Source organism: Lycium ferocissimum, chromosome 10 (assembly GCF_029784015.1).
Source record: "Lycium ferocissimum isolate CSIRO_LF1 chromosome 10, AGI_CSIRO_Lferr_CH_V1, whole genome shotgun sequence".
In the NCBI taxonomy this organism is placed as follows: Eukaryota; Viridiplantae; Streptophyta; class Magnoliopsida; order Solanales; family Solanaceae; genus Lycium; species Lycium ferocissimum.
Genome location: NC_081351.1, coordinates 23,468,220 through 23,496,108, shown reverse-complemented (window position 1 = coordinate 23,496,108; position 27,889 = coordinate 23,468,220). Strand labels below are relative to the sequence as shown.

General features: G+C 32.1%; 2 protein-coding genes across 3 annotated transcripts; both read right to left on the bottom strand.

The window, feature by feature from the left end:
- Positions 1-131: 131 nt before the first annotated feature.
- Positions 132-5,529, bottom strand: LOC132034734 (uncharacterized). Its single transcript, XM_059425098.1, is given in 9 exon segments — positions 132-435; positions 518-672; positions 1,633-1,734; positions 1,849-1,944; positions 2,042-2,086; positions 2,196-2,282; positions 3,588-3,850; positions 5,218-5,362; positions 5,365-5,529. Coding segments are annotated over 9 exon segments (1,140 nt in total). The 3' UTR covers positions 132-353.
- An 11,029-nt stretch (positions 5,530-16,558) lies between these two features.
- LOC132032873 (SEC14 cytosolic factor) lies at positions 16,559-22,761 on the bottom strand. Of its 2 annotated transcripts, XM_059422645.1 has the most exons (6): positions 22,514-22,751; positions 21,340-21,595; positions 19,334-19,370; positions 18,384-18,501; positions 17,281-17,391; positions 16,559-16,918 (listed from the first exon to the last, which is right to left on the bottom strand). In XM_059422645.1, the coding sequence occupies exons 1-6, from the start codon at positions 22,583-22,585 to the stop codon at positions 16,790-16,792; spliced, it is 723 nt and encodes a 240-aa protein (XP_059278628.1). In that variant the 5' UTR covers positions 22,586-22,751; the 3' UTR covers positions 16,559-16,789. The 2 variants fall into 2 exon arrangements, with proteins under 2 accessions (XP_059278628.1, XP_059278629.1); XM_059422646.1 differs by lacking the exon at positions 17,281-17,391 and having other exon boundaries at positions 22,514-22,761.
- Between the last annotated feature and the right edge of the window lie 5,128 nt (positions 22,762-27,889).

The window sequence follows — 27,889 nt, the reverse complement described above, 5'->3', positions numbered from 1 at the left end:
AACTCTGACTTAAATACAAGTTCACTGGACTATCATGTAAAGGACATGAAAAGATCTCTCAGCATGTAATGGAAGAATCCTGGAAAACCTAGAAGAGAAAAGAAAAATTAAAATATGGAAGACTCATCAGCTCAGCCAACAAAATTTTATTATAAATAAAAGAAGGTTATGCAGAAACAAGAGTTTGAAGCAAAATCTCACTTCAAACTAGAAGAAACTCAACTAATGTAAACAAGGATTGCCAAATCCCACTGAGCAAAACGTAGTGATGGAGGAATACGCGCCTAGCTTTCAGGTTCTATGTCTCTCACATTTGAGCCAAAATTAGAACCTTAGCGTGCTATATCGCAAATCTACAAAAGCATTTCTGCAATCTGGATGGCATTAAGGGCAGCTCCCTTTCGTATTTGATCACCACAAACAAAGATGTCCAGCCTACGTAAAAGAAGACATTAGCTCTATGGTCCTAGAAAGTAAAGCATTTAGAGATAACATTTGCCTATAAACTGATTCTTACCCATAATCTCCATCTTGAGAAACATCACGGCGTACTCTTCCTACTGCAACATCGTCCTTATTGGAAACTTCAAGTGGGGTTGGGAATCGGTTACTAGCACGGTCATCGACTACAACTACACCTGGTGCATCTTTAAGAATATCCCTTGCGGTATCCTGCACAGTTAGAAAAAGTTTTAAGGCAATTTACATTGAGGTAAGAGAAAGTGATAGAATGGACAGCAGCATCTGTCGACTCTATGGATCACAAAGAACATATTCAATTGAAATTTAAGAAGATTTGGAGAGAAGCTAAATTTCCACTCAGATGGGTTAAATTGATTTTGGAAACTACTCAGTGTCATTGTTAAAATTTTTTAGTACTATAGCACCACAACCATCTTCAGTTGATATCCACCAATACTAATCAAAAAGGACAAACAATTTCTTTCTTGTTTTTATGTTTCTTTCCAATGATGATTGCCAACTAGAAACAGAAAATTGGCAGAATTTGTTGACCAAACAATTTCTCATAATTATGTCAGCTTAACACAAAAATAGAGAAAAGCTAAAATTTAATGTTAATGCAGAGTAGTTTTAGCTATCCCATTGCATCATTCAATCTGGAGAATTGAACTCAATCAAATAGACGCTTCTAGCAAATAAGCTCAACTTTCAATACTCTTCACAATATCCCCATGTGAGAAGCAGGCCATATGACAAACTTTGCTATTTGTGGTAACTACTATGCAAGGACATCATATATCACTGTGGTCCAACGCCACTTGAATGCACAAACAAAAATATGATATACTGAATGGAACTGTTGGATATGATTATTTTTCAGAAAGAATCTTTTACTTTTTTGAGAAAGAGGATATGATTATAAAAGCAACAAGTTACTCTTTTATGCCATTCCTAATTGATAATACATCTTTCTTTGCACTGTGCTACACGAAGTCACCTATGTTAGTAACAACTTATATACATTTCAGAACCCAATTAACACAAATTCAATTCAATGCCTAAAAAATACTGACGTGAAAAAGGAACGGTTTTGTATAAAAGCAAAGGCATCATTTGTCAGGACAGGAGGATAAATAACATAAGGATTGGCTGCAGTTTAGCAAAGGCTACCTCATCAAGGGGATTCTCAAATTGAAGATTCACACTCTCAGCATGTGCACGCATAACAGGAACACGTATACAAGTTGCAGTAACTTTGACATCCATGTCATTCTGGTAGCAAACAGAAACGAGTGCATTAATACAATAGATGGCCAATTATTTATTTTAGTCTCTAGGACCAAACATGAGCATTTAATGCCAAGGTCTTAAAATAAGTATACTTACCCATATTTTTCTTGTTTCTTTGACCAGCTTCATTTCCTCTTCGTTATATCCATTGGGTTGAACGGGTGCATTATGTGAGAACAGATTAAAGGCATACTGCATAATTTTGTAAAAGAATCATTTAATGAGACTGCATTCATTTGTTACTTAAGAAACGAGGTGAGCATTGAGAAGAGAAATCGCAAGCCAAGACCTGCTGGTTAAAGATATTGCAGGTTGGTTCTTTGCCCTCCAGGACCTATTTTGTAGGCAACATCCGAAAAGCAAATCATTATGAGATTTAAATAGTAAACCTAAAATCAGTAGATATATTATGCCATGGAAAATAGAGGGAGCATAGTAAAAACCTCACGAGTCTGCTGCACTAGCTCTTCCATTGCAGCAGCACCGGCACCACTAGCTGCCTGATATGTACTAACAACCATGCGTTTGACCTGAAAATATGCATATCTACACAGGATGAGTAAAAGTGAATTTGACTTGGTTCTTAGACTAATAAATGATTGATCTGAACTCCCAAGGACTTCACAACTACCATGGAGATGGATGTGTAAAAGAGATTATGTCACTTAAGACGGCAAATTTTTCAAAGTTGAACAAGTGTACACTTGCCAAAAACCACTCCCAAGTATCATATTACGGCAGAAAGAACAAAAAGAAAACTGTATATCATTGTGGTAAATTCCTTCTAAATATTGTCGTTCATTTCTTGCTAGTTGTACCATCTTATTTATTTTGAAAACTCCTGCTCGAGAATTCTTTCACGGGTTAGCAGAATATAACAATATTTACTACAGATTCTTGGCTTTTATTTAATAACAAAGAAATCACCGATGGCCGGTGCGTACGGTTCGAAACACGTTGGATAATGAGCCTATCCCTCTACCCTTCTCCACTTCATTTTTGGCATTTTAATGACTAATCAACTTAGTTATTGTTTTGATTATCACCATTCTTAACTGTTTTTCCCGTGTCAGAATTCTAATGGTATATTTTTAGATATCTTTCTTATGATCTTATCCAAGTTACTTATTTGCACCGTTCTGTCACATGTTAAAATTTATCTTGTCCGATCTTCATCCTTAACTCTAATCTAATAATGAAACAAAAGTTGAGAAGTTTGCAGAAAATTAACGGCATCCATATCAACTCTTCACCACAAACTTTTAACTAGAGGTATAATATTTGGACGTTGCAAATTATGCTCAGTAGGTGAGGTCAAAGTTTTGACCAAGAAAATCAGTGCCAAAATAACAAATCAAAACACGGGTAAAAACAAGTTATTATTGCCATCCTAACAATCATTCACCTTCAATATCTACTCCATAGAAAAAAGAAATTCAATCTTCTGAAAAAGCCAGTCTCTACAATGTTCACATATAAAAAATGTAAACGAGAAATTGTATGTTGTATCAAATGACAATGGATATGAAAGATCTAATTCTCAAAATAAAATTTATTTACATTTTCTAGAGACGTACACATCTTCAAGCAGACTAAAAGCACACCAACAAATATTCTCAAATTAACCATATTCTGAACCAGACATTTACCAACATATCTATCCTCAATTTTTTTTGTTTTCTAAAACATAAATTCTACAAATTTTCTACTAATATACAAATCTCCAAGCATCTAATTCTCATATTAACAGTCATCTAAAAAAGACATTCTTTATTTCTACTAACTTATGGTCTCTAAACATAGTAGAAAAGAAACATGAAAGCTCTATCACTCACCTTAGCACGACGATGAAGAGGAGTAACAGCCATCAAGCAAATAATAGTCGAGCAATTCGGATTAGCAATAATCGCTCCCTTTCCGGAACCAACCCTAACATGCTTCATAGCACCAGGATTCACTTCCGGTATCACTAATGGCACATTCTCGTCCATTCGAAAAGCCGAACTATTATCCACAACAATAGTCCCCTTCTGAGCCGCTAAAGGTCCAAATTTCTTACTAATTGAACCACCAGCACTAAACAACGCAATATCAATACCTTCAAAGAAGCCTCAGTTAGTTCTTCAGTTGTATAAATTTAGAAAAATAGCCGAAATTACACCTCAAAAAGCTACACCAAACTCTAAAAATAAATTAAAAATAACAGAAAATACAAATATTGTACCTCTAAGTGCATACCGAAGGGACTTTTTTGAACCTACCCTCAAAACATAACTGACCATTTTTGCCATTTTTATCTAATAAAACCCTACCTAATTGGCTTAAAAGCACCTAAGATAAGCCAATCCAACCAGGCTCTTACTATTTTTTTACTAATTGAACAATGCAATATATATATATATATATATATATATATATATATATATATATATATATATATATATATATACCTTCGAAAGAATCAACTTGATTTGTATTCCTCAAAAACAGTATAATCTTTTCACTATAACCAAATTTCTCAACTTCAAAAATTGTGTTTAAAGTTTTTGCCTGAAATATTTGGTTTCTATGGACAAAACGCACCTACTTAGGACCCGTTTAACACCTGAGAACAATCTTTTTTTTTTCCATAAATTCTTTTCACTTTATTTGAAAATGAGCGATTGGCCATGAAAATTCATTTGGAATTTGGAAAACACCTAAAACCATATTTTCACTTTCTTTTTTTTTTTTTTTTTTTTTTTACTTTCAGGACATAGTGAAAAAAGACTTTTATGTGTTTTCAAATTCCAAATTCAAATACAACTTACAACCAAAAAAATTCTCATGGCCAAAGACGTCCTAAGTATTCTTTGCAAAATTATAGAAACACAACTCCAACTTCAAAAATTCCAAATAAAGCAAAAAATATTTGGCTTTTTACTAATTGAACCAGCAGCATTGAACATTGCAATATATCAATACCTTCGAAACCAATTATTTTTCACTTTATTTTTTTACTTTTTTACTTTTGGGTTGTGTTTAAATATTCAAGGCCAAAACATCTTGAAGTTGTATTGAAAAAAAAAACAAGAAAAAAGCTTGTTTTTTTCAAATTTTTTTCACTTTTTACAACTTCATTTCACCAATAAAATACAATTTCAAAAACTATGGCCAAACACATCTCCAACTCCAACTAAACTTCCAAAATAAAGTGAAAAATATTTATGCTTTCAACAGGTATTTACTCCAAACGTTTACTAAATTTAAACTAATAAAAATCCTTTTAAATATCAAGATTCAAAATAAATAGACAGAATTTGAGAAACAAATTCGACAGGGATGAATGATTTAAGACTACAAATTTTTAAATACAGCTTGAAATGAAAAAAAAAATTTCTTAAAAAAGTGAAAATTTCATATAAATTGAAACGGAGGGAGTAGTATTTTTTTCACTAATTGAACAATGCAATATATATATATTACCTTCGAAACTATCCTCAGTTAATTCTTCAACAGTATAATCTCTGTTTTCAAACTTCATAGATTTACCAGCAGATCTTTTACTAGCGAGTAATTTAATAGAACGGTAAGGAAAGTTACGGTCAGTAAGAACTGAGAGAATATATATATACCTACTGCTCCGGTAACTCCAGTTAATTCTTCAACAGTATAATCTCTCTGACCCGTTTCCTGAAGAGACATACGCACGCGCGAGATGGCGTGGTAGACGAGTAATTTAATATGCTGCTGACGTGGCAGAACCGAGAGAAATGGTTGTTGTGCCGGAGACTTCATTTTTCCGCAACTGGCGGCGGCGGTTAGGGATTGCAGTGAAGTTATAAAAGGCATACGCACGCGCGAGGTAGCGCGTGTAATTAATAATTAGGTAGGGTTTTTATTAGAGAAAAAAATGACAAAAATGGTCACTTATGTTTGTTTGAGTGTGTTGGCTCAAAATATTTTTCCGGTAACTGGCGGCGGCGGTTAGGGATTGAAGTGTGAGTAATGTAATTAATAATTACGTAGGGTTTTTATTGGAGAATAAAATGACAAAAATGGTCACTTATGTTTGTTTGAGTGTGTTGGGTCAAAATATTACTTCCTCCGTCCCAGAGGTAAAGTAATTTGTTTTTTATTATATAAGGAGTAATCTATCGCTAATTTTAAATGCTTGCCTTCTTAATATGCGTATTGTGTCAACTTTATGGGATGGAGGGATCAAGACATAAAGTCGTTAGTTTTTTGTCAATTTGATGAAGCTCTATAATAAAAAGTAATATCTATATGAGAGGTATAATATTTGTAGTTATTCTGACTAATTTTAATTTATTTAGAGTTTGATTTAGCTTTTGAGGTGTAATGCATTCTTTAAATTTATATTCTTGGTGTCTAATCAAGAGATAAAAGTAATTTGTTTTTATTATATAAAATTAATTTGATAAATATTTCTTTTTATCATATTGTCATTAGATTTACGTAATATTTTACGCGTGTAAATGTTTTGTAATATTTAAAGGACTAAAATTGTTAAGTGCATACTTAAGAGATTATTTTGGTTTGTGAAAAGTTAACATTTTTAGTCTCTAATGAAACCCTACTTATTTTTTATATATAGATCGAACTTCCACAAATTTGATGAGCTCTATAGTAGAAAGGAAATAATCGGAACTCATATTTAGAGGTATAATATTTGTAGTTACGGCTAATTTTAATTTATTTACAGAGTTTGATTTAGCTTTTTGAGGTGTAATATTTGTTTTTTTTTTTTAATTTATATTTTTGGTGTCTCTATTGTTTTTTTTTTTTCTGAGAAAAATGTCCGGTGTTATTTTTTGTCTTGCATATTTTAGGATTCGATGAAAATTTCTGCTTGTTTATAATTAAATATTTCTTTTTATCATAGTTTCTGTCAAATTAGATTTCTGTAAATATTTTACGGAATCTAAAAGTGTAAATGTTTTGTAAATTTAAAGGACTAAAATTGTTAAGTGCATACTTAAGAGATTATTTTGAAAGTTGCATTCAAACATAAGAGACCATTTTTGTCATTTTCTCTAATGAAACCCTACTTATTTTTTCTATATATTTTTTTTATAGGAGCTTCCACTTTTTTTGAAAAAAATTTAGTTTTTTTATTCAATATTAGTCTGTGTGAAATATTTTATATAGAACTCGTGTCAAAACATAGTCCCTTAAATATGCACTTAACAGTTTTGGATTTACATTTTTAGTCTCCACTCTATCGGTTAGAATTTGAGGTACAACGTTTGTAGTTTCTGCTATGTTTTCTATTTTTTTGAGGTTTGATGTAGCTTTTTAAAACATAATTTCTGTTATTTTCTTAGATTTATATTTTTAGGAAATGATTGTGTGGCAGTGTTCATTATTTTTGCCACACGGGCGGCGGAAATGAAAAAAGAAATTGTCAGTTAAAAAAGAAGCAGTTTACCGGAAAAATTGACCAAGGCATATATAAAATTCGGCCAATTAAATGAAGGGAAAATGGGTCAAAAATGTTCCTCCATTTTGAAAAGAGAGCTAAAAATATTCTCCGTTATAAATTTGTATAAAAAATACTCCCCATCATTAAAGTTTTTAAATATACCGCTATCCTAACAGAAATCTTCAAAATAACCCGATTTTATTTTTAAATCCGACTCAATTAAATAAAAATCTCATATGAGTTACGTGTTCCTGTGCCTAGTGCCTCACTCACGAATAAGTTGGTCGCATATGTATTTTTTATATAGTTAGATCTGATTTAAATAGAGCAGGTTTAAAAATAAAATCAGATTATTTTGGAGATTTGGAGATTTCCGTTAAGATAAGTATATATTCAAAAGCTTTAATGACGGAAAAAATATTTTTAACTTAAATTTATAAAGGAGAATATTTTTAACCAATTTTTCAAAGTAGAGGGGCATTTGATTCTTTTCCCTTAAATGAAACCAGGGTGGGGGACAAGTTGGTGGAGAGATTGTTTTCGGTTTTAAATATTGTGGGCTATTAGGTTGTCCTCTAACCCAGCCTGCAATTTTGTATTTTTTTTTTCCTTCGTTAGTGATGCAACTATAATATAATGTGTTGACCAATTTTTTCATTTTGCTATTTTCACTATATTTAAAATTTAAAAATTATTTAACATCTAGTATTGGCAAGTGTAAGATAAAATCGATGATGATGTTGTTATAAAATCGATGATGATGTTGTTGTTGTTGCTGCTGCTTCTTCTTATTTTGTACTACAAGCTGTAGATGGTACTTGCATCTGAAAATCACTATTGTTGCAAATTTGAAGAAGTCAGTCTTGTTTTGAATTTGAAAAGTGAATTTAAATCAAGTGAGTGTAGTTGGAAAAAGCTTGGAATTAATGATTGCCAGAAATGAAGATTGACCATATAAACTATTCTCAGTTTTGAACATACGTGTCGGAAACTTCATACAGTGATATTTTGCAACGAATCCATATTGTATGGATAATTGAAATTACTCGTACAAATATAAGAGTTCATCACGAAACTCAGGGGCGGAGCTATCCTTGCCCAAGGGGTGCGACACCCTTCGCTGGAAAATTACATTGTATAGATAGGTGAAATTTTAGTTTTATAGGTATATATAGTAGTGTTAACACCCCTTGACACAAATGTTTAGCTCAGTGGTTAAGGGGTTGCGAAAATTCCCTAAGGTCCCGTGTTTGAACCTGGATTGTGACATATCTATATTTTTTGACACCTCTTAATATGAATCCTGGCTCTGCCACTGACAAAACTATTACAAATACTCCAAACTTGTAATCAAATCTTTTAAGAGCAGAAAATATAAAAAAAGAAGAAGGAATGGAGGTTTCAGAATTAATCTAAACAACTAAGAAAATAAAGAAACTTCATAAAGATCACCCAATGGAATAGTTAAAAAATTCTATGTATAGTCATCTTCACACATAACACACATGCTCCTTTTAACTAGGGTCCCAAAATAATTTGACAATGTCCCATCCATGTCCTCCCATAGATTAGTTAGGTTTATAACATATTTCAAAACATGTCTTGAAGCTGGCAGGGTGTCAAGCTAGACCTCAGACAAACATCTAAAGTTTAGGCATAAGTTTATGAAGGTAAAGCCCAGTCAAGCATCTCTGAAGTTCAAACGAATATCTAAAATATGCTTGAACTGTTGAACATACAATTTTAAACACAGATTTTGCAACTTCAGCCGCTTTGGTTCTGAACTTGGCTAAACTTACAAACTTTATAAAAAATTAAAAAGAAAACTTACAAACTTTATAAAAAAATTTAAAAATATTGTGCTTTATATATATATAAAATAGAATGCTGAAAACATTGATGGATGATCAGTGGTTTAGACTTTAGATGATTTACCTGACTTATACCCAGATTGGACCACCTAATTTACAATTGCATCTTAGACAGGTTTTGGTAACTTTAGATGTGTGGTATTGGTTGGATTGTATATTTTGATTCTTTAAGCCACAGGTGTCAAATCAGCAAGTTAAATTGAAGTTGAGCGGGTTAAAGTGATTGAGTTAATAAAAGAACGGGACATATTTTGTAATGAAGCTTAGGACATATTTTGTAATGAAGCTTAGTACAATATACTATTCCCTCCATTTCAGGTGAACATATTATATTAGACAAAAAGTTTAAGGTAAAAAAAACCTTTTTGAACTTGTGGTCTTTATTTGTATGATAATAAAACTTTTAAACTTGTGACTTTAAAACATGTTATAATATTTGTGTAGTTATAAAAGTTTTTTCATTAAGGGTAAATAAACTGGGCAAAGGCTATAACCTTTTTGCCTTGTAATCTAACAAAATAATTCGTGATATCTAAAAAAACATCATTTCACTCAAATATCACAAACTTAACAGGCGAACACGATTACAAAACTTAAATTTTATGTGAACTTCAGGACATTGCTTGAAATTTATGAAGTGCAAAAAACTGAACCTCCCTCGTCATAATATCGTAGAGTTTCATTTGCAATAGTTCAACCTTGAGTTTGGGATGTCTTGAAGTGCCAAAAAATATAAAAAAATGGTAGAAGATAAATAAGCAGGTCTATGTAGCTCAAGTTTAGTATTTTTGTTCAATAAATCAAATTGGGGCTATTTTTGAACTATATCTCGAACGGTGGCTATTTTTCATTTAGAGGTTCAAAAAGTAAATGCTACCCTATTATGTACATGTGCTCGAACGAGTATAGTTACAAAAAGATACAAGGAAAAATGGGATGTTCTCTCAGTTGGTACTTCAAGCCTCGTCGTTGAGATTCAAGAAAATATACACTCCAACAAGACTTGAATAAAAATTAAAAACCATCAAATGGCTCAAAAACCTTACTATTAACTATAATATTCGTACTAACTTCAATCCCCCCCACCCTCCCCCACCCCCACCCCCAAAATAAAATATTTCTCCTGTTCATATAATATTTATGATGATATTTAATTTTTTTTCTATTTTTATATAATAAAACAAAATTATGACAGTAGTAACGACAGCTACACCTCAACATGGGCGGAGTTTGGTATTAGACGGAGGTTCATCGTCTGTAAAATTATATGATATATATAATGTTAAAAATTATTTGTGAAATATATATAATATACGTTTAGTCCACTTAGTTTCTTAGTATATTTACTTCTTTATATTTTGAATTTCTTAGTATATTTACTTCTTTATACTTTGAATTTCTTAGTATATTTACTTCTTTATACTTTGAATTTCTTAGTATATTTACTTCTTTATATTTTGAATTTCTTTAGTGAAAATTTCAGCCACATCACTGCACCTCAGACCCAAATAAGTCGAGATCGACGATATGAATGCTTGTTGGTCATGTTTTTCTATATTTCCACCGGCATAAAAAATTTTAATAGGACTAAAAGACTCATAGAGAATATAGGACCAAAAGCAAGCGCACTAAACTAAAACATTGTTATAAATATTATTTAATTATGGATGTCTATCTTTAGGAGAAACTTTAGGGTTTGTGACTTTGGCACCAAGTTAAATTTCTCGTATAAATAGAGATGTTCTCTTCATTGTATAGAATCCCTAACAAGAGAAATAAAGATATGTCCTCTCTTCTCCCTTTCTCTACAAATATTCTTGTTCTAGTTTTATTATTTTATAACACGTTATCAACACGAGATTCTAACCAACTGAGTAATAACCTCCAAATATGGAGCTTGACGCCGGTGCGTAAACTTCCGTTTTTAAGTTGCCCAGGTTTGTTTATCTCAAATCCACATATGACACCAAGGTAAGTGATTTCTTCCATTAATTAAGTTGAGCCATGTGGACTACTATGCACGTAAATATAGCAGATCACAATTAATGAACATAACTATGGCAGTACGTAATTCCATGATTATATGATTAACTAAGATACCCATAATTCTATTGCCAAACGTTATTCTTTAAGTACTGATGATGATTCAAGAAATTTTATGATATTAACTTTATGGTTCGTTTGATATAAGGGACCTCAATGGTTCACTTGGCCATTAATTGTGCCTCCAAGTTGTTCCTGAAGAACAATATTTTAAGAGGGATTATGATATTAATTCATATCTCTTAATGGCAAAGAATAAGAGTTTGCAATAAATATATGATCACCAGAAGTAATAATATTTCTTAAATTTCGTTATTAGTAAATTTATTTCGGTCTATAACCACCAGAAGTGAAAATATTTTCATAGGGTTGTTGTGGCTATAACTAAAAATATGTTAGAGAAAATTCTCTACACTATACGTATGCCTGACTTTGCTCCTGAAGTAGCAAGATCTTAGACGAGGTTGTAAGCGATCATAATTTGATCTGATTAACGCACGTTCAAATGATTATGTTTCATTCCTGAAGAATGAAAACTTTTGATAAATATTACAAATACAGATCAGTTCCTTGAAGTGAATATGACAATATTTAATAATACTTATAAATACGGACGTGCACTTAGTTGTGAAGATATCACGACTCACCCCGGAAGAGATAGAAGAATTGAAAAAAAAAATTGTGAATATTCTATACTTTATCCTTAAAGCAGTAAAATTTGAAAATTTACTCTTGAAGTATTCTAGACCAATTTTGAAGAATTTAAGGATATAGAAGGCATTCGGTGCTTTAGGCCTGAAAAAGTAGTACTCTTATGTTTGTCATTTTTTCTTTATGTTTCAAACAGTGTGTCTCCATTTTGCTTAACAATATATTTATGGCTCGTTAAATTTGTTACTACTATAATATTATGTCTGGAATCTCTTTCATTTTTATGAGACCTAGTTACTTAATATTTTAATCTATCCGATGATATAAACAAAGGTGTGATGTTGGTTATATGCTTTCTGATAATCTGTTTACACCAGTTAAATATTTGTCCACCAATGGATTTTCTTAAAGCGCTTTCTATGAGGCTTATCTATGGTGGTTTTGGGGTAGGGGTCGGAGTAGTACTACTTTTAAATTTATTCCTTAAGTAGTAAAACATTGAACTTTACTCCTGAAGTAGTAAACATTAAACTTTACTCTTGAAGTAGTAAATCTGAAATTTACTCCTGAAGTAATAAATCTGAAATCTACTCCTGAACTAGTCTGACTGAAATTTACTTCTCAAGTAGTAAATCTGAAATCTACTCCTGAAGTAGTCAGACTTTGAAATTTGCTCCCGAAGTCTTAGAACTTCGAACTTTACTCTTGAAGTAGTAGAATTTCGAAACTTACTCCCAAAGTAGTAAGACTCTGAAATTTACTCTTCAAGTAGTAAATCTGAAATTTACTCCAGAAGTAGTATGTTATCTCCGCCAAAGTTAAGTTTCAATCCCTTCTATCTGCAAGGTATGATTAACTACTGACTTCTTGTTTGCCTATACGTGCTTACCATCCGAAGCCCTTCTGTAATTTCATATTATTTTAATCCAAATTAACACGTTTTGTTAGTTTCTGGACTTGTATAAATATGACATGTGCTTTTTCTTATAGCAAGTATAACACTTCACATGACCATTCATATACTAACAGAAAGTCTAATTTTAAAGTTGTTAGACCAGTTTCAATTTGATGCAAATCTTTTGCGACGTATTTTCTGCCTATTTCTAGTTAATTTTGAGTTGATATGAGGCATATGATTAGCTTAAAGCTACTGTTTGTGGCACTAACTGTATAGCTTAAAGCTACTATGGATAATAGACTTTTAAGAATTGAAAAAAAAAATCCGGATATTACATACAGTAATTCTTATTTTAAACGAACAGTAGCATATATATAAGTTTATTGATGAGATCAAAATATGCTTGTGCAACTTTATTACTATGGATATGCTTGAAGTTTATTATTATTTGCTTATCCACAATTGCTATTATGAATTTGCTTATAGACGATGGTGTTAATTATATGCTCATAACCATCAGAAGTGGTAATATTTTCATATGTTTATTGTGCTTGAGTAAAATAATGAGCCGCTAAAAGTTGTGTATAAAGCTCATTTAAATGATCAAGTTTTATTTCCCGAAGTGAATGAAGAAATACCACAACACATCTCCTGAAGAGATAAAATAACAAAGGATATAAATGTTATTTTGTGGTATGAAGGCCATTGTTGCATGTACATGTCGTACCTGAATACTTTCTACCAGAACCACATTAATATATTATGTTTACTTAATGATTTTCCAGAAGAAAATGACAGTTCATACAAAAATTTACTGAAGAAAGAAATAATTATGTGGTTACCGACCAAATATTCGGATGTTAATGGCCGATATTCTCCCTGAAGGAGATATTTATCATAAAAGTATCAAAGACTGTATAGCTTAATGTTTACTTTGGTCATTTATGAATTTAAGAATGTCTTTATAATATTCATTTGGCTGCAATATTTTTTTTGTCATGACACCAGCAACGTCGGGGTAATATTTGATAGTACAAAATCAATTAAGTGCTCCAGAAAAGCTAACTATTTCTCTAGAAGATCATGGCACTAGTAAAAAAAAACAATATGTGATTACGCAAAATAAATTAAAGGCTCCAGAAGAGCTTAAATAGTATTATCTCATTCGTTCTAGATTGTAATATACGAAGGTGTTATGATCGAAACACAAGTTGTAGTAAACCCGAAGTTTACTAAAGTAAATGACTATCATATTGAAGCTATAAATGATTGGAGGATTAAATATTTTCAAAATCATAGTGGGTAAAAAATATGTATGTGAATGGTTACCCCCTCTATCCTCCAAATTGTACTACACAAATATAAGCATGATAAAATCACATGCCACAGTAAACCAGAAGTTTATTGGTACAAAAAAAAAAAATTCATGTCATAGTAAACCAGAAGTTTACTAAAACAAATAGCACATGGCATGGTAGACTTGAAGTTTACTAGTATAAATAATTTTATTAATTGGCATGAGTGGTTCGGCCATCCCGATTCAAATATGATTGAGTATTTGACATATATTGAAGAACTAGAAGATTCTTCAAGAATTTATCTTTGTTGCTTGTTCTCATGATAAGTTGAATATACTGGCTTATGTTAGGATTGAATTCCCTAAATTCTGAAAAAATATAAAAGGTGAATATGAGCCCGTTCACTTGTTATGTGATATCTTAAGTAGATGCATCGATAAGATAGTCACATGTGCGTTTATTATCAACCTGTAGTTTGACATATGCAAAGTTACTTGCTAAAAAATGATTGAGTTGAGGCGCAATTTTCAGATTATGTAATCAAGATAATTAATCTTGTTAATGCTAGTTTATACCAAGCTGGTTTGGCGTTGAATGCCTCCGATAAATAGCTAAATCATTGCTTATGAGAACAAAGCTTCATATGCTGGTCTAAGATATGATGTTTTGTATACAACATCACTTGTATGCTTCAGACCAATGAATTATGATAAATTCTCTTCTCACAATTGGTTCAGGGTTAGGAACCAAATATTTCCATCTAACAATTTTTTATGTGTAGTATATGATTAATTAATCTACCATGATGCACAGGGATGGATTCCCCCAAAGAAGATGGGATATATGTTAGTTTTTCTAACATAAAGGGGAGAGAATAAGCAGCTGAGAAATATGTTATGAATTATCATTAGTATGATCATCATTCAAAAAGTAATTCAAGTTAAATGCTAGAAGCATTTGCTGACTCAAAACTAGTTTCATATTTCAGCTGCAAAATGCTCCTATTAATATTAATGTCCCTGAAGGACAAAGAATACAACATGCATGAAGCATGGTAGATCAATCGGTTCCAAATGAAATAATCCTTGAAAAGGACGAAGAGCAAATGATCAAAATGGTCATTATAAGGAGGCAATGTGCTCTTGAAGAGCACACGACATAACACTTCATGAAACCTTATGAGAGGTTTAGATACCTAAAATAATGAAAGTGATGAGATCTCAATAAGTTATGTCACATTGCGAACCGATACAAATGATATATTGTCGACGATATCTTTGGTATGATATAGCGCAATATTGTAAAAGATTGTGAGGATCTAAATTTTACGTCTATTAAAGCATGCTAACGTAGAAATTATTATCAAGTGAAATGACCCATCTTGATAAGCATAAAGCTTATTGGACCTGCTGTCCAGACACCAAAAGATGTCACATCATTTAAATAAAAAATAGATGTTGTCACAGCCTATATGAATTACTTGACAAAATTATATGAAAATTCCTGAAGAATTTTAAATGCCTGAAGCATATACAAGTTGTAGAAATTTGTTCATAATTCTTATATGAATTTAGGCAAGGTGAACGCAATTTTACCACCTTAATGAATATTCACTGACTAAGTGACTCTATTTATCCTTACGTCTTTGTGGAAATCAAAATCTGTCATATTGTTGGTGCAAGTTGATGACTTGAATATTATTGAAACTCTTGAAGAGCTCTCAAAAGCAATATATTTTCTGTTGAAAGAAGTTGAAATGAGAAACTTGCAGAATTTTTTAGTCTTGAAGTGCCATATCTTTATGTTACAGTTATACGATGTTGTTTTACATGACAGTCAAATCATATAAAGATAACATTTGTTTATAAAACAAATCGGGAATGCACTTGGAGTGATTTCAACAATACAACTCTATTCAAAGACCGAAGATGCAACATCATACATAGTCCAACTAAAGAGTGGATTCATAAAAGGACAAAGATAACTCACCAAGTTGTTCTTCACACACGATCTCCAAGAATGGTGATATCAACATGCAAGAGATTTGTTCGAGCGATAATATGACTGATTTATTCACCAAGTCTCTACCAACTGCAACTTTAGAGAATATGATGCACAAGATTGAGATGTGAAGATTCAAATTTTTTGATTGAAGTTCTCATCAGGGGAAATTAATACGCGTTGTACTCTTTTTCCCTTTCAAGATTTTTGTCCCACTGGGTTTTTCCTTGTAAGGTTTTTAATGAGGCAACCAAATGGCGTATTATTAGAAATGTGTACTCTTTTTCCTTCACTAGAATTTTTCCCACTGGATTTTTTCTAGTAAGGTTTTAACAAGGGACATTATCTACCAAATAGACATCCAAGGGGGAGTGTTATAAATATTATTTAATTATGGATGTCTATCTTTAAGAGAAACTTTAGGGTTTGTGACTTTGGCACCAAGTTAAATTTCTCGTATAAATAGAGACGTTCTCTCATCAGATAGAATCCCTAACAAGAGAAATAAAGATATGTCCTCTCTTCTCCCTTTCTCTACAAATATTCTTGTTCTAGTTTTATTATTTTATAACAAACATAAATTTATTACCATATTAAAAAGAAAACACAAACCCGACTATTTGGTAAGTTTAGAAAGTACCTTATTGTAAATTCACCAAATAACCTGGAAAAGAGTCAGGTTGAACTGTAGCAGTTGAGTACCACAGTAAAAATTTCTAAATTTCATTATATGACTAGAAGGAAACAAGTAAAAGTCTAGTAACATTACTGACACAAATTAGTAGGTGTATGAAATTTTTCCTGTTCTTTTTCCTCTCATTTCCCCTTTCCATTGTTCCTCCGCCTTGTATTAGTAATTCACAGCAACATCCTGCAAAAGTACAAGTTTAGCACGCCCTCCATACTCCTCCGGTAAGACGTCTTCACCAACCTCTCTGATGAACTCTTGCTTTTGTTCTTCACTTATAACGATCCTGATCTGTATAGTGTTTTGATATTAGAAACACTTGAACGGTTTTAGAAAATAGCTTTAGCTTTAGTTTTGGTTCAATATAACAGTAATCTATCTATGTTACTCGAACTCTCCAAAAATACTGGCCTATCCGTATTGGATCCTCCAAAAATGCACTGCTTTTGGAGGATCTGACATGCATTTGTCGACATTTTTGAGGAGTCCGAAAGAACATAGATGGTACTATTGTATCCACCAAGCATAAAACTATGTAGGAAATTATGAGATGCATAGCTGCAGAAATGATCTAGTATCAAAGGCCATTCGTTTAAACGTGTAATTTGTTAAACGTAGCATCATTAGATGGGCCATTATGCACACTGACACACCTTCTCTTGAGTTGCTTTTTCAAGGAAGCGACAAATAAATCTCCATATGGTGACAAAGAACTGTGGCATGTTTAAAAGGTAACAAGTAGCTAAGCGCTCAGGGTAGTAAGCCTGTGGGAAAAAAAAACTGCGTTAAATGTAGCTAGCAGTATCAATATAACACAAAACTAGAAGAAGAACAGAAGCAGTTTGGCCTTCATCAACTCAGTTGCTCAGTATATTGCTACTAGTTTGTCTAGATCGAGATTCTAGAGCTTAAGAGGACCAACAATTTTGACCAGAATTTTCAGAGATTTTAAGTTAGCGGAGCATATCCAAACTATTCGTTACACCAATGGAACCTCATAACTATGTTGCTCAGACCCTCCAAAATGTTGTCGCCCCTTTGGCTGATCCTCCAAAAAGGCATAGCTCTTGGAGGATCCGAGACACACCCGGCGGTATGTTTGAAGAGTTCGAGCAACATAGCGGCATAGCTTCATAGTGCATGCAAACCAAAGCCTTAACTATTAGCTCATATGTGAGAGTTCAATACCAGCTATATAGTCTAGTAAGTTCTTCTATTAATAGCCTGTTAGACCAATCTTCTCCAAGGTCAACAGTTTTTTTCCCTTCATGACAAGTGATTCTTTTCAAAGTTTAGGTGTTTGGCCAATTTTTAGGGGAAGAAAAAGTGTTTTTAGGCGCAGAAGCTGTTTTTGAGAAGCTGAAAAAGTAGTTTGGCCCCAAAAGTGCTTTTGAAAAGCACTTTTGAGAAAATACACTTAGAAGCACTTTTTAAAAACTTGGCCAAACACTAATTACTACCCTAAAGTTTTTTTTTGTCAAATTTATTAGCCGAATACAAACTGATTCTCACCAAAAGCACCTTTTTTTGAGAAAAAAGTGCTTTTCAAAATAACTGATTTTAGAAGCCTAGCAAAACAAGCTATAAGCCGTTAATGTTGACGGTTTGAACTGTAATAAGCTGACAAGAGACGTATAAGGTTCTCGACTTCTATTTAACATTGTCTATGGTACAAGGATTATGTCTTTTTATAAAACCAGTTATGTGCGTCTCTATACTAATGGTTTGCGCTCTATGGAAAGACAAAGGGGGTTACCTGTAAAAACTGAAAACCAGTGATTAATCCACGAGTATCAACATTGCTATAGGTAATACTCTGGAGATCAAGAATTCCAACAAGCTTCTCATTTCCTATTTCTCTACCTTTGAATGAACTGAAACAAGCACAAAGAGGTCCAAGTTAGAAGCAACACCACGATTCTCCGGACAAAAAAACATAATTTGCTGTTCCTGGAATAGAATCAAGGACAAATATTGGTTGTGATTTCCAAAATCTGATATCGCAACAGTGATGCAATCTGGAAATCTGATATTTGGATAGGAGATTTAGGAAACTGATAATGGGGACTTCTTCTACTCTTTGACGAGTGAACACAACCTAAATAACACTATCACTCCCCATACGAAACAGAAGGTCTGTGACTTAAGGCAATCCTCTTGTTTAGATAGCATAACTTCACTAAGCAGTTTATCAGTATCATCATTTCTGGGACAAGTAAGAGAGCTTCCATTAAAAAGACAGATATAAGAGTGACAAAAACAACAAAATATTACAGTAAGCATGACAAAGGATCTATAATCCCAAATGAACACCATCTTCTGCATATATCTATTTTTGAGAATAGTAGGAAAATAGTTTTCAACAATCTGCTAAACCAGAATAATGCCCAATAAAGCACAAACATAAAAAGTCTGCTCATACAATATTCTAGTCATTAGTCAAACATATGCATCCATTTCTCTCAAAGCACACGCAAAGATTACGCTTCATTCAAAGACAAAGAAGAAGGAAATAAGACTTTAACAAAGCGGAAACAAATGTAAAATACGTTAAGTACATACACTTTCTACTGCAAGTCCCATCACACCCTATCTCATCAAGAATGCCATCTCTATCTCTCTCTCTCTCTCACACACACACATTCTCTCTCTTATATGCAATTTTCCAAATGGTCAAAGAGAAACATGATTGAATGTAAATGATACCTTGCAATTGTTTTGTCTAGTAGATGAATGACGAATTCTGCATAAGAGGCGAATGTGTCAATACTAACTTTATCGTTAAGAGTAATCATTAACATCCTACAGAAAGGAGGAGGAAGCATTAAGAAGGATTGATTCAAGAAATCCCCTTACTAGTAGCCAAAAATAAATTTTCATTTAAAACAGGAATCAGCTTTAAAGGAAGCGCAGAGCAATATTTAATACATGGCAAGAGCATCAATTTATTGCATGCAAGAATAAGCCAACAGAACCACACACCTAGACAACCATATTGAGCATTCAGGCCTTTCAAACTTCATTATCAGTCTGACAAGGTAGTGTTTAACTAACCTATTAAACTGGAAAAATTAGGATACCAATTTAGGAAAATGCTAAGTGAATAAGTAACCCAAAAGTCAATGAAAGAGAGTAGAGAAGGGGACAAACAGCACATGTTAAGTTTGGTCCTTAAGCCGCTTTTGTTATGGGCGAACATATGATCAGGCCCGCCAAACCTACCACATTTTGCACACCTTTGCTGATAGCGGTGGCAAAATCAACTTATCTTTTTGTAATCGCCCAACTCGTGTAATGTTAAATGAGTTGGGTTACGACTCGTTTATTGACTTAACCAAATGGATTGAACCCAACAGGTCAATATGCAACCGAAACTCAAACATACAAAATAAATTTGGTCATTGGGAATTATGTAGATTTGAAAGAACTTAAGCTAATAGTTCCCAAAAAAAAAAAAAAAAATACACGTCACATATGAAATAACGGACGGTATAAATTTAGCAACCCTTTTCCAGCGGATCCATTGCTGGAAAGGGATAATGGGCAACTTTGAATTGTCAATTATATCCTTTATGGAAATCGCAAACCGATTCGAGCAATTTCTGACACAAGTATTCAATTTCAATAACTTTCACTTTTCTCCTTCAAAAGCAAAATAAAAAAAGGAGGAGAGACCGGGTCGTGTTAGAGGGGTTGGGTTATGACCTGTTGTTTGTCCCATTTTGACCCAACCAATTTGATTAAAGCAAATTTATGGTGATTGGATCACAACCAGTTTATTATTTTAACACGTATTAACCCGCTCAAGTTTGAGTCGACTCGCCCATTTGCCACTAGATATCCAATATTATGGATCAAGTTTTTATATTTAAAATTTATAGCTGGTTAGATATTAGTTAGCAGTTTGTCCTCACAGAAGCTCCACAAAATCAACTCATAATTTAATCAACATAATCAACCACCCTTACACATAATATTCCTTTCAATAATATATTATTGGTAATAATGATTAGTGATTCTCATTGCTTGAAAGAAAACTATTTTCCTGCTGGAGATTCCCTTTGGTATGTATAAAATATCAAGTCAGAAATAGCACTCACTAGCCACTTTTCGGTCATATCTTTGAAAAATAACGATAGAGTTTCAAATTCTACAGGTTTAGCTCCATGACACTATAAGTTTCACCAGTTGAAGATTGAAACTCCATGACATTCGCTATTTTTTAAGTAAACAGTGGCCGTTTTTCGATTATAGGGGTTAAACTATTTATGTCCGGTATCAGGTGACCGCCCAACGATAAGAAGAAAAGTCCAAGAAAGTAACAATCAACTACTAAATTACAAGATTGTTTAAATTAAAGACTTGTCTAATGGCTCATTAGCAGGATAATAAAAGATAAAAAAGGCATCACTGAGGAACCAACAAGAATGTCTCTTAGTGTCAGAAAAACACACAAACAAGATAAACGATAAATGGTCATGGACTAACCAAGAACAAAAAAAAAAGGGGGGGGGATCTTTACACAAATAGCCAGCCGGATTTTATACACAGTTATACACATATTATACATGGATTATACGTATATTATATATCTGCCGGCTATTTTTAGTTTAAGCAGTTGAGTGCGCTACAATTTCGGCTAGTTCTTCAAAAAAATGCAATGTAGTAAAAATAAAATAAGGAAACTTTACTCTAAAGGGAAAAGAAATTACTCTTGAATTGAACTTGATCCTTAGAAGGAAAATGCTTGTTAACTTTAACTAGCATAACAGCGTGCCCTTTTTTGGTCAATCCTTGTAAATAAACTTTTTCAGATGCTAATTCATCTGAAACTTCAGAATCAGGTATATAACCACGTGGAACCATCTCAGCCCTCCATTTTTTCCACTGACAAAACATCTTCGCAGCTTTTTCTGAGTCCATTGATCTTGCAATCAAGAACCTCATTAGTGTCTTCTCTCCATAACCCTGCAAAAAAAAAAAAAAAAAAAAGTGAAAAATTACACAATGTCTACTAGGATAAAATATTTACACGATTTAGCCCATATTTTGAGTTTGTTACCCGGTTTAGCCCATTTTTATGTATAAACACCTTTTATACACTTTTATACAAGGTTGATACATTATGTATAATGCTTTCCCCCCAGGTATTATGTTGCATAATACTGTATATTGGGCTGTATATTTTTGAAAAATTTCCAAAAAGAAACTGATTTTCAGTACAAAGATTTGAACTTTACACTTAGAAGAAAAATGGGGGGAAAAAAAGAACTGATTTTCAGTACTCCTCTTCTCGATTTATGGTGACATGCTTTCTTTTTTGGTCAATCGTGACACATTTCTATATTTAGTAACAATTTGACTGTAAATTTTCCATTTTACCCCCCAAAAGAGACATATCTGGCCGCACAAATATTTATGACTTATTTTCAACCACAAGTTTTAAAAGTTTTCGTTTCATTTTTAAACTGAATTTCAGTATAAAGATTTGAACTTTATACTTAGAGGAAAAATGTGTTTAAAAAAGAACTGATTTTTACTAAAGGTTTGAACTTTACACTTAGAAGAAAAAAGGGGGTTAAAAATAACTGATTTTCAGTACAAAGACTTGAACTTTACACTGAGAAGAAAAAAGGGGTAAAAAATGAATTGATTAACACTACAAAGTTTTGAACTTTACAGTTAGAATTTTTTTTTTTTTAAAAAAAAGAACTGATTTTCAGTACAAAGATTTGAACTTTACACTTAAAACAAAAAAAGAACTGATTTTCAGTACAAGGATTTAAACTTTACACTTAAAAAAAAAAAAAAAATTACTAACTGATTTTCAGTAAAAAGATTTGAACTTTACACTTAGAACAAAAAAGGGGTTTAATTTTTTCTTACCTCAGTTGAAGATCCAAGCTTTTCAACTGATTTCCTCAATTGGATCAATGCCATTTCTTGATTTGCATCCATTTTTAAGTTCTTTTTTTTCCCAACTAAAAATGGTTTTGTATATGAAGTTGAAAGTTGTAGAGAGCAATATATATATATAAAGAAAAAAAATAGAAAAATCAAAAGGTGTTAAAGAAAGTAGTAGTAGCAATTAATGTGTGGATAATGTAGGGAGGACCAAGGAAGTTATGGAGTAGTAGAGAAGAAGTGGTGTTGATGTGACATTTGGCAAGATATAAATAGAAAGTGTACTTTTATTGAATGATTTGCTTTTCCTTTTCTTTATTTGTTTATAAGTTTTCCTTTACCTAAGGGAAATATGAAAAAGTCTCACTCTTAGGGGTCGTTTGGTTGAAAGCAATAATTTCAGGATAATTTATTCCGAAATTAGTTATTTCATTCTTCTATAAGGGTGATTAGTTATATTACTATTTTATCTTAATTAAATGTGGGATAAATTTATCTCAAATATAATCTCGAAATTATTTATTCTTATCTTTTGTATCAAACGAGCCCTTAGTGTTTGGCCATAGGTTCCTAAAAAAATTTGAAAAACTTCATTTGGATGGAGTTTTCAAGTTTGAAAATGTGTTTGGCCATAGTCTTTTAAAACATATTTCACTTTTGTTTTGAAAAATATGAAACATTATTTATACTCATAAGTTCTAAAACCATCAAAATTACTTAATCATACAAAACATACATACTTGCTAATCTCAAATTATGCAGAACATAAAATTTAAATAACAATTACTAATAACACACTTACTAACTACTACAATTTAAATTACAATACAAAGGTCCATCCGTTCAAGAAAAAAAAAACAACGGTAGTAACTAGCTTAGCTCGTTCACTTTAAAGAAGAGACTGCTTTAATTGTGGAAATATGGTAGATACGGCTTTAATGGAGGAACATGAGAGATAGAATTAGTTGGGTCATAAATATATGGAGTCTTTTTATAAAAAATAAATGTTTGGGGTAATTTTAAAAGTTTTGAAAAGGTCAAAACATAGATTTGAAAATTTATTTTGGGATTTGAAGATTTGTTTTCAAAATCTGTCAAAATTTTATGGCCAAACAAAATTTTTAAAACAAATCTTCAAAATATGCTCCCAAAATCTATGGTCAAACGGGAACTAAGTTTTGTACTCCCTCCGCCCCGAAATACTTGTCATGTTTCATTCCATGAGAGTCAAATTAGATAAATTTCGATCAAAATTTTAGAATATATGTTTTTCATCATATGATATGAGAAAAATTGCAATCTATAGTACTTTTCTTACAGTTTTGAATATCTAAATTATAATATTAAGGTATGAATTAATCTAATTTAATTTAGCTCCGAAATTAGTTAAATTAACTCTCAAGAAGTGAAACATGACAACTAATATGAGACGGAGGGAGGTGTAGGCATGTAGCAAAGACCCTTGAAAATTTTGACCAATTTTTAAGATTCAATTTGGGACTCAACGAAATATAGAAATTATTATACTAAAAATAATAGGCAAAACACATAAGTTTATTTTTGGAAGTTGAGATCAAATTCTTATGATATATCTGTCCACCACGACAACCTCTTACACACTTATGGCTCGTTTGGTACGAAGGATAAGGATAAATAATCTCAAAATTATATTTGAGATGAGTTTATTCCACGTTTAGTTGGGATAAAATAGCAGTATAATTAATTTCGGGATTAGTTATCCTGGAATTGTAGTGTTATTTTGTCCCTGTGTGAGGGTGAAATAACTAATTTCAGGATAACTATTCTCAGGATAAGTTATCCTGGGATAACTTGTTTCCAACCAAACGACCCTCAATATTTTCTAAGTGTAGCTAAGACATATCACTTTGCCAGATATTGCGCGTGTATTCTACACGTAAAAGAGGCGAGTGTACGTGAATTTTTTGAGTTTGGACCGTTATTAGTATGCCACATGTCCAACCTATTTTATTTATTAAGATTTTTTTTGTTATTTCTTCTTTTTTTTTTCTTTCTATTTTTAGATTTTTTTTTTTCTTGCTGTTTTTAGTTATTTTATCTCCAAATAATTTGGTCCTTCTTCCACACACCTAGCCCCATTATTTTCCTCTTCCCCAGACACCCACCATTGCCTTCTCCATAAATTAAGCTCTTAAATATTGTAAAAATAATTTTAAAGTTAAATTCAATTCAAATTGTTAATTATTCAATTACCCCATGTTTGACTGAAATGTTTCCACCATAATTGAAGGTGAGTGTAATGAAATAAAATGATATGGGTTCTTCTTCTATTTCAAACTATTGCTAGAAGGTTGAATGCATTAATCTGATATAGTTTAAAACAATACGTGAGTTGTTTAAATAACCTAATAAAGCAATATAAAAGTTGTCTAATAACAGTTTTTAGTATAAACAATCACATGGTTATTTATAAATTGCGCGGGGTTTCTCTTTTTGGTGAAATTTTAATTTTTAAAAACTTGTAGGGCCTTTAGCTTTAAATGAATCAAACCACATTAATCACTTACCCAAAAAAAAAAAAAAAATCAATTTAGTCATTTTAAAAAAATTATTGCTAACTTTAGGGAGTTTCAATATATAACCATTTTCTTTTTCTTAAGCCACGAGCTTGTGGTCTTCCTTTGAGTCTGAGATGGTGTCTTCAGTGTCTACCATTGGCACTATTCTTAGAAGTTTGAATGCATTAGTCTGATTTTTCCTACTAGCAATTTTTCAACTGAATACATTTCCAAACATAAATTATTAATACTTTTCTTCAAATCTTTTTTCCTCTTATAGGACCTAACTTTTGAAAAAAAGGATCTTCTCTTTTACCAGATCAAACCTATTGTGAACTTGTGATGGGAAGTTACGAGTTCGGCATAATTCAATAATTTTCATTAATATCCTGTATTTCTATTATAAAATTTATTTAATATGTACAAAAATCTACTTAGAACCCATGCCAATGAACAAAACAATTATTATTCAAAATCCATAAACTAAAAATTCTGACATCGCCGCAAGTCACAAATTCAATGCTTTTTCCCTAGCAAAAATGCCTCGCTAGAAGTCTAGCATGAAACCCATTTGATAACTAAAACTTAATGAATGTTTTTTTTTCGAGAGACAAATATTCTTCTATTCGACCGAATTACGAGTTCCACGGAGTTCAGTAACTTTGATCCAAATTCTATATATTTGTTGAGAAATTCATTAAATATATACATATTAATAAACTTCACTGGATCTCTATTCCTTCAGGATCCTATTTGAGTTATCTTGTTGGAAGATCCTCCAATGGTAAATATTACAGATAATATCCGATGAATTCATTCATCTTACACTTGCACTTGTCATTTACAGGCTTTGTATTCTGCATGTAGTTGGTGCTACCCATTTTCAACGAAGCAGCTTATATACATGGGAAATCAAAATATTTTTTTAACCATGAATCATCTGAACATCTAAGAAATAAGGGGTTATTTGCTAGATGGTTAGAAGTTGAGTTTATTCATGTATTAAATCCTGCATAAGTAATACCATGTTTGGTAGCATTCTTTTGCTATGTATAAAATTCAACACACCTACTACGGTGTTTGGTTTGCAATTTAGAAACCCAAATAATTAATATATGTATAAGTTATGAGGAATCTATGTATTATGCTATGCAAGATAGAAGATGAAATAACTAATCCAAACATAAAATGATACATAGATTCCCTCATAAATAAATATTTGTATTATTAAAACCAAAGATAACTCTAACCAGCTAGCAAATGATTCCTAATGGCTCAAAGGAACAATATAACATTATGTTAAAAGTGTCTTTAGACCGACTTAACCTAGCACTTTTCACAAGATTCCACTGAACTTGGAACTCTCACTAGTCTTCTGTCCTAAGGCATATTCACAAATCACAATAACACATATTGTTGAGTTACTAAGACATGACCAATTAAGTTGTATGACTTTTGAGCTCCATATTGTTGAGTTATTTAGACATGCCCAAGTTGTATATATGACTTTTGGGCTCATCTGAATTGAACTATTCCAACTTGGATGGTTGTTAAAGTACTGAATACCACTTTAATCTGATGAATCAGACTTAGCTAGATCTAGGACTAATATCTTATTTGAATATCAGTTAAGTTTAAATTTTCAAAATTCGAAGGGGATCTTAATACATATATATTCCAAACAGATCATGTTCGTGCATACGTTCTACCTCAAAACACTTGGCTATCTTCGCCATTTTGGTCCTTGATATATCGGCTATACTAGTTTTGTATCTGAATCAGTTCTTGCAAGCTGAATGACTACTACTCTAGTAATTTACTATTGTGTTGTTTAGACTTTAGACCTTAGAAGTAATGCAATGCTCTGACTTTTTAGCCTCATTGGATTTAAATTTGGGGAAATTTCAGCATACAAATTTACATTTACGTAGCCATATTTTTTAAATTACACCCCGCATAGCCACTTTTTCATAATATACAACATTATACAACAATATACAATTTTATGCATCTGGAGTAGACAAAGTATCAACCTTGTATAAAAGTGTATAATAACGTATATAGTATATAATAATGTATAAGAGGTGTTTATACAAAAATATAGGGATACTCTAGATGGCATGAGACTTTTGAAAAAATAACACATATTGATCTTGTATCACGTCATGTTAAAAGTGTCTTTAGATTGACTTAGCCTTACACTTTTCACAAGATTCTACTGAACCTGGAACATATCACTAGTCAAACTTGGATGGATGACCAAAGTGGTATGGCTATTGGGCTCATCTGAGTTAAACTATTCAAACTTGGATGGTTGTAAAAGTGTTGAATGCCATCTGACTTCTCTTATTTGAATAGCATCAGTTATGCAAAGCACAAACAAAACTCTATTGTGTTTTTTGTTGTGCACGATATTGGCCCGAAGGGCAGTGGCGGAGCACGATTTTCATTAAGCGATTCAAAATATGAAAAAGCAAACATATAAAGAAGCCAAAGGGGGTTCAATGTCTACTATATATATATATATATATATATAATTTAACTATGTATACACAGTGTAATTTTCCGCCGAAGGGGGTTCGAATAACCCCCTTGGCCCTTCCTCCCTCTGCCCCTACCGAAGGGTATGTTTGGAAGTATTATTATGAATGGGCCTGGATCAGTATTGGCAAAGCTATCCAACACTGAATGGGTCATTTGCACTTTTGTCCCTATTTTGTGCTGGTCTTAAATTTTTTCCTCTCAAGACAAATAACATTTTCGCAGGGCATAAGTTCATATTTTTAAAAACATAATATCTCACAAGTTATGCGAAGGCCCT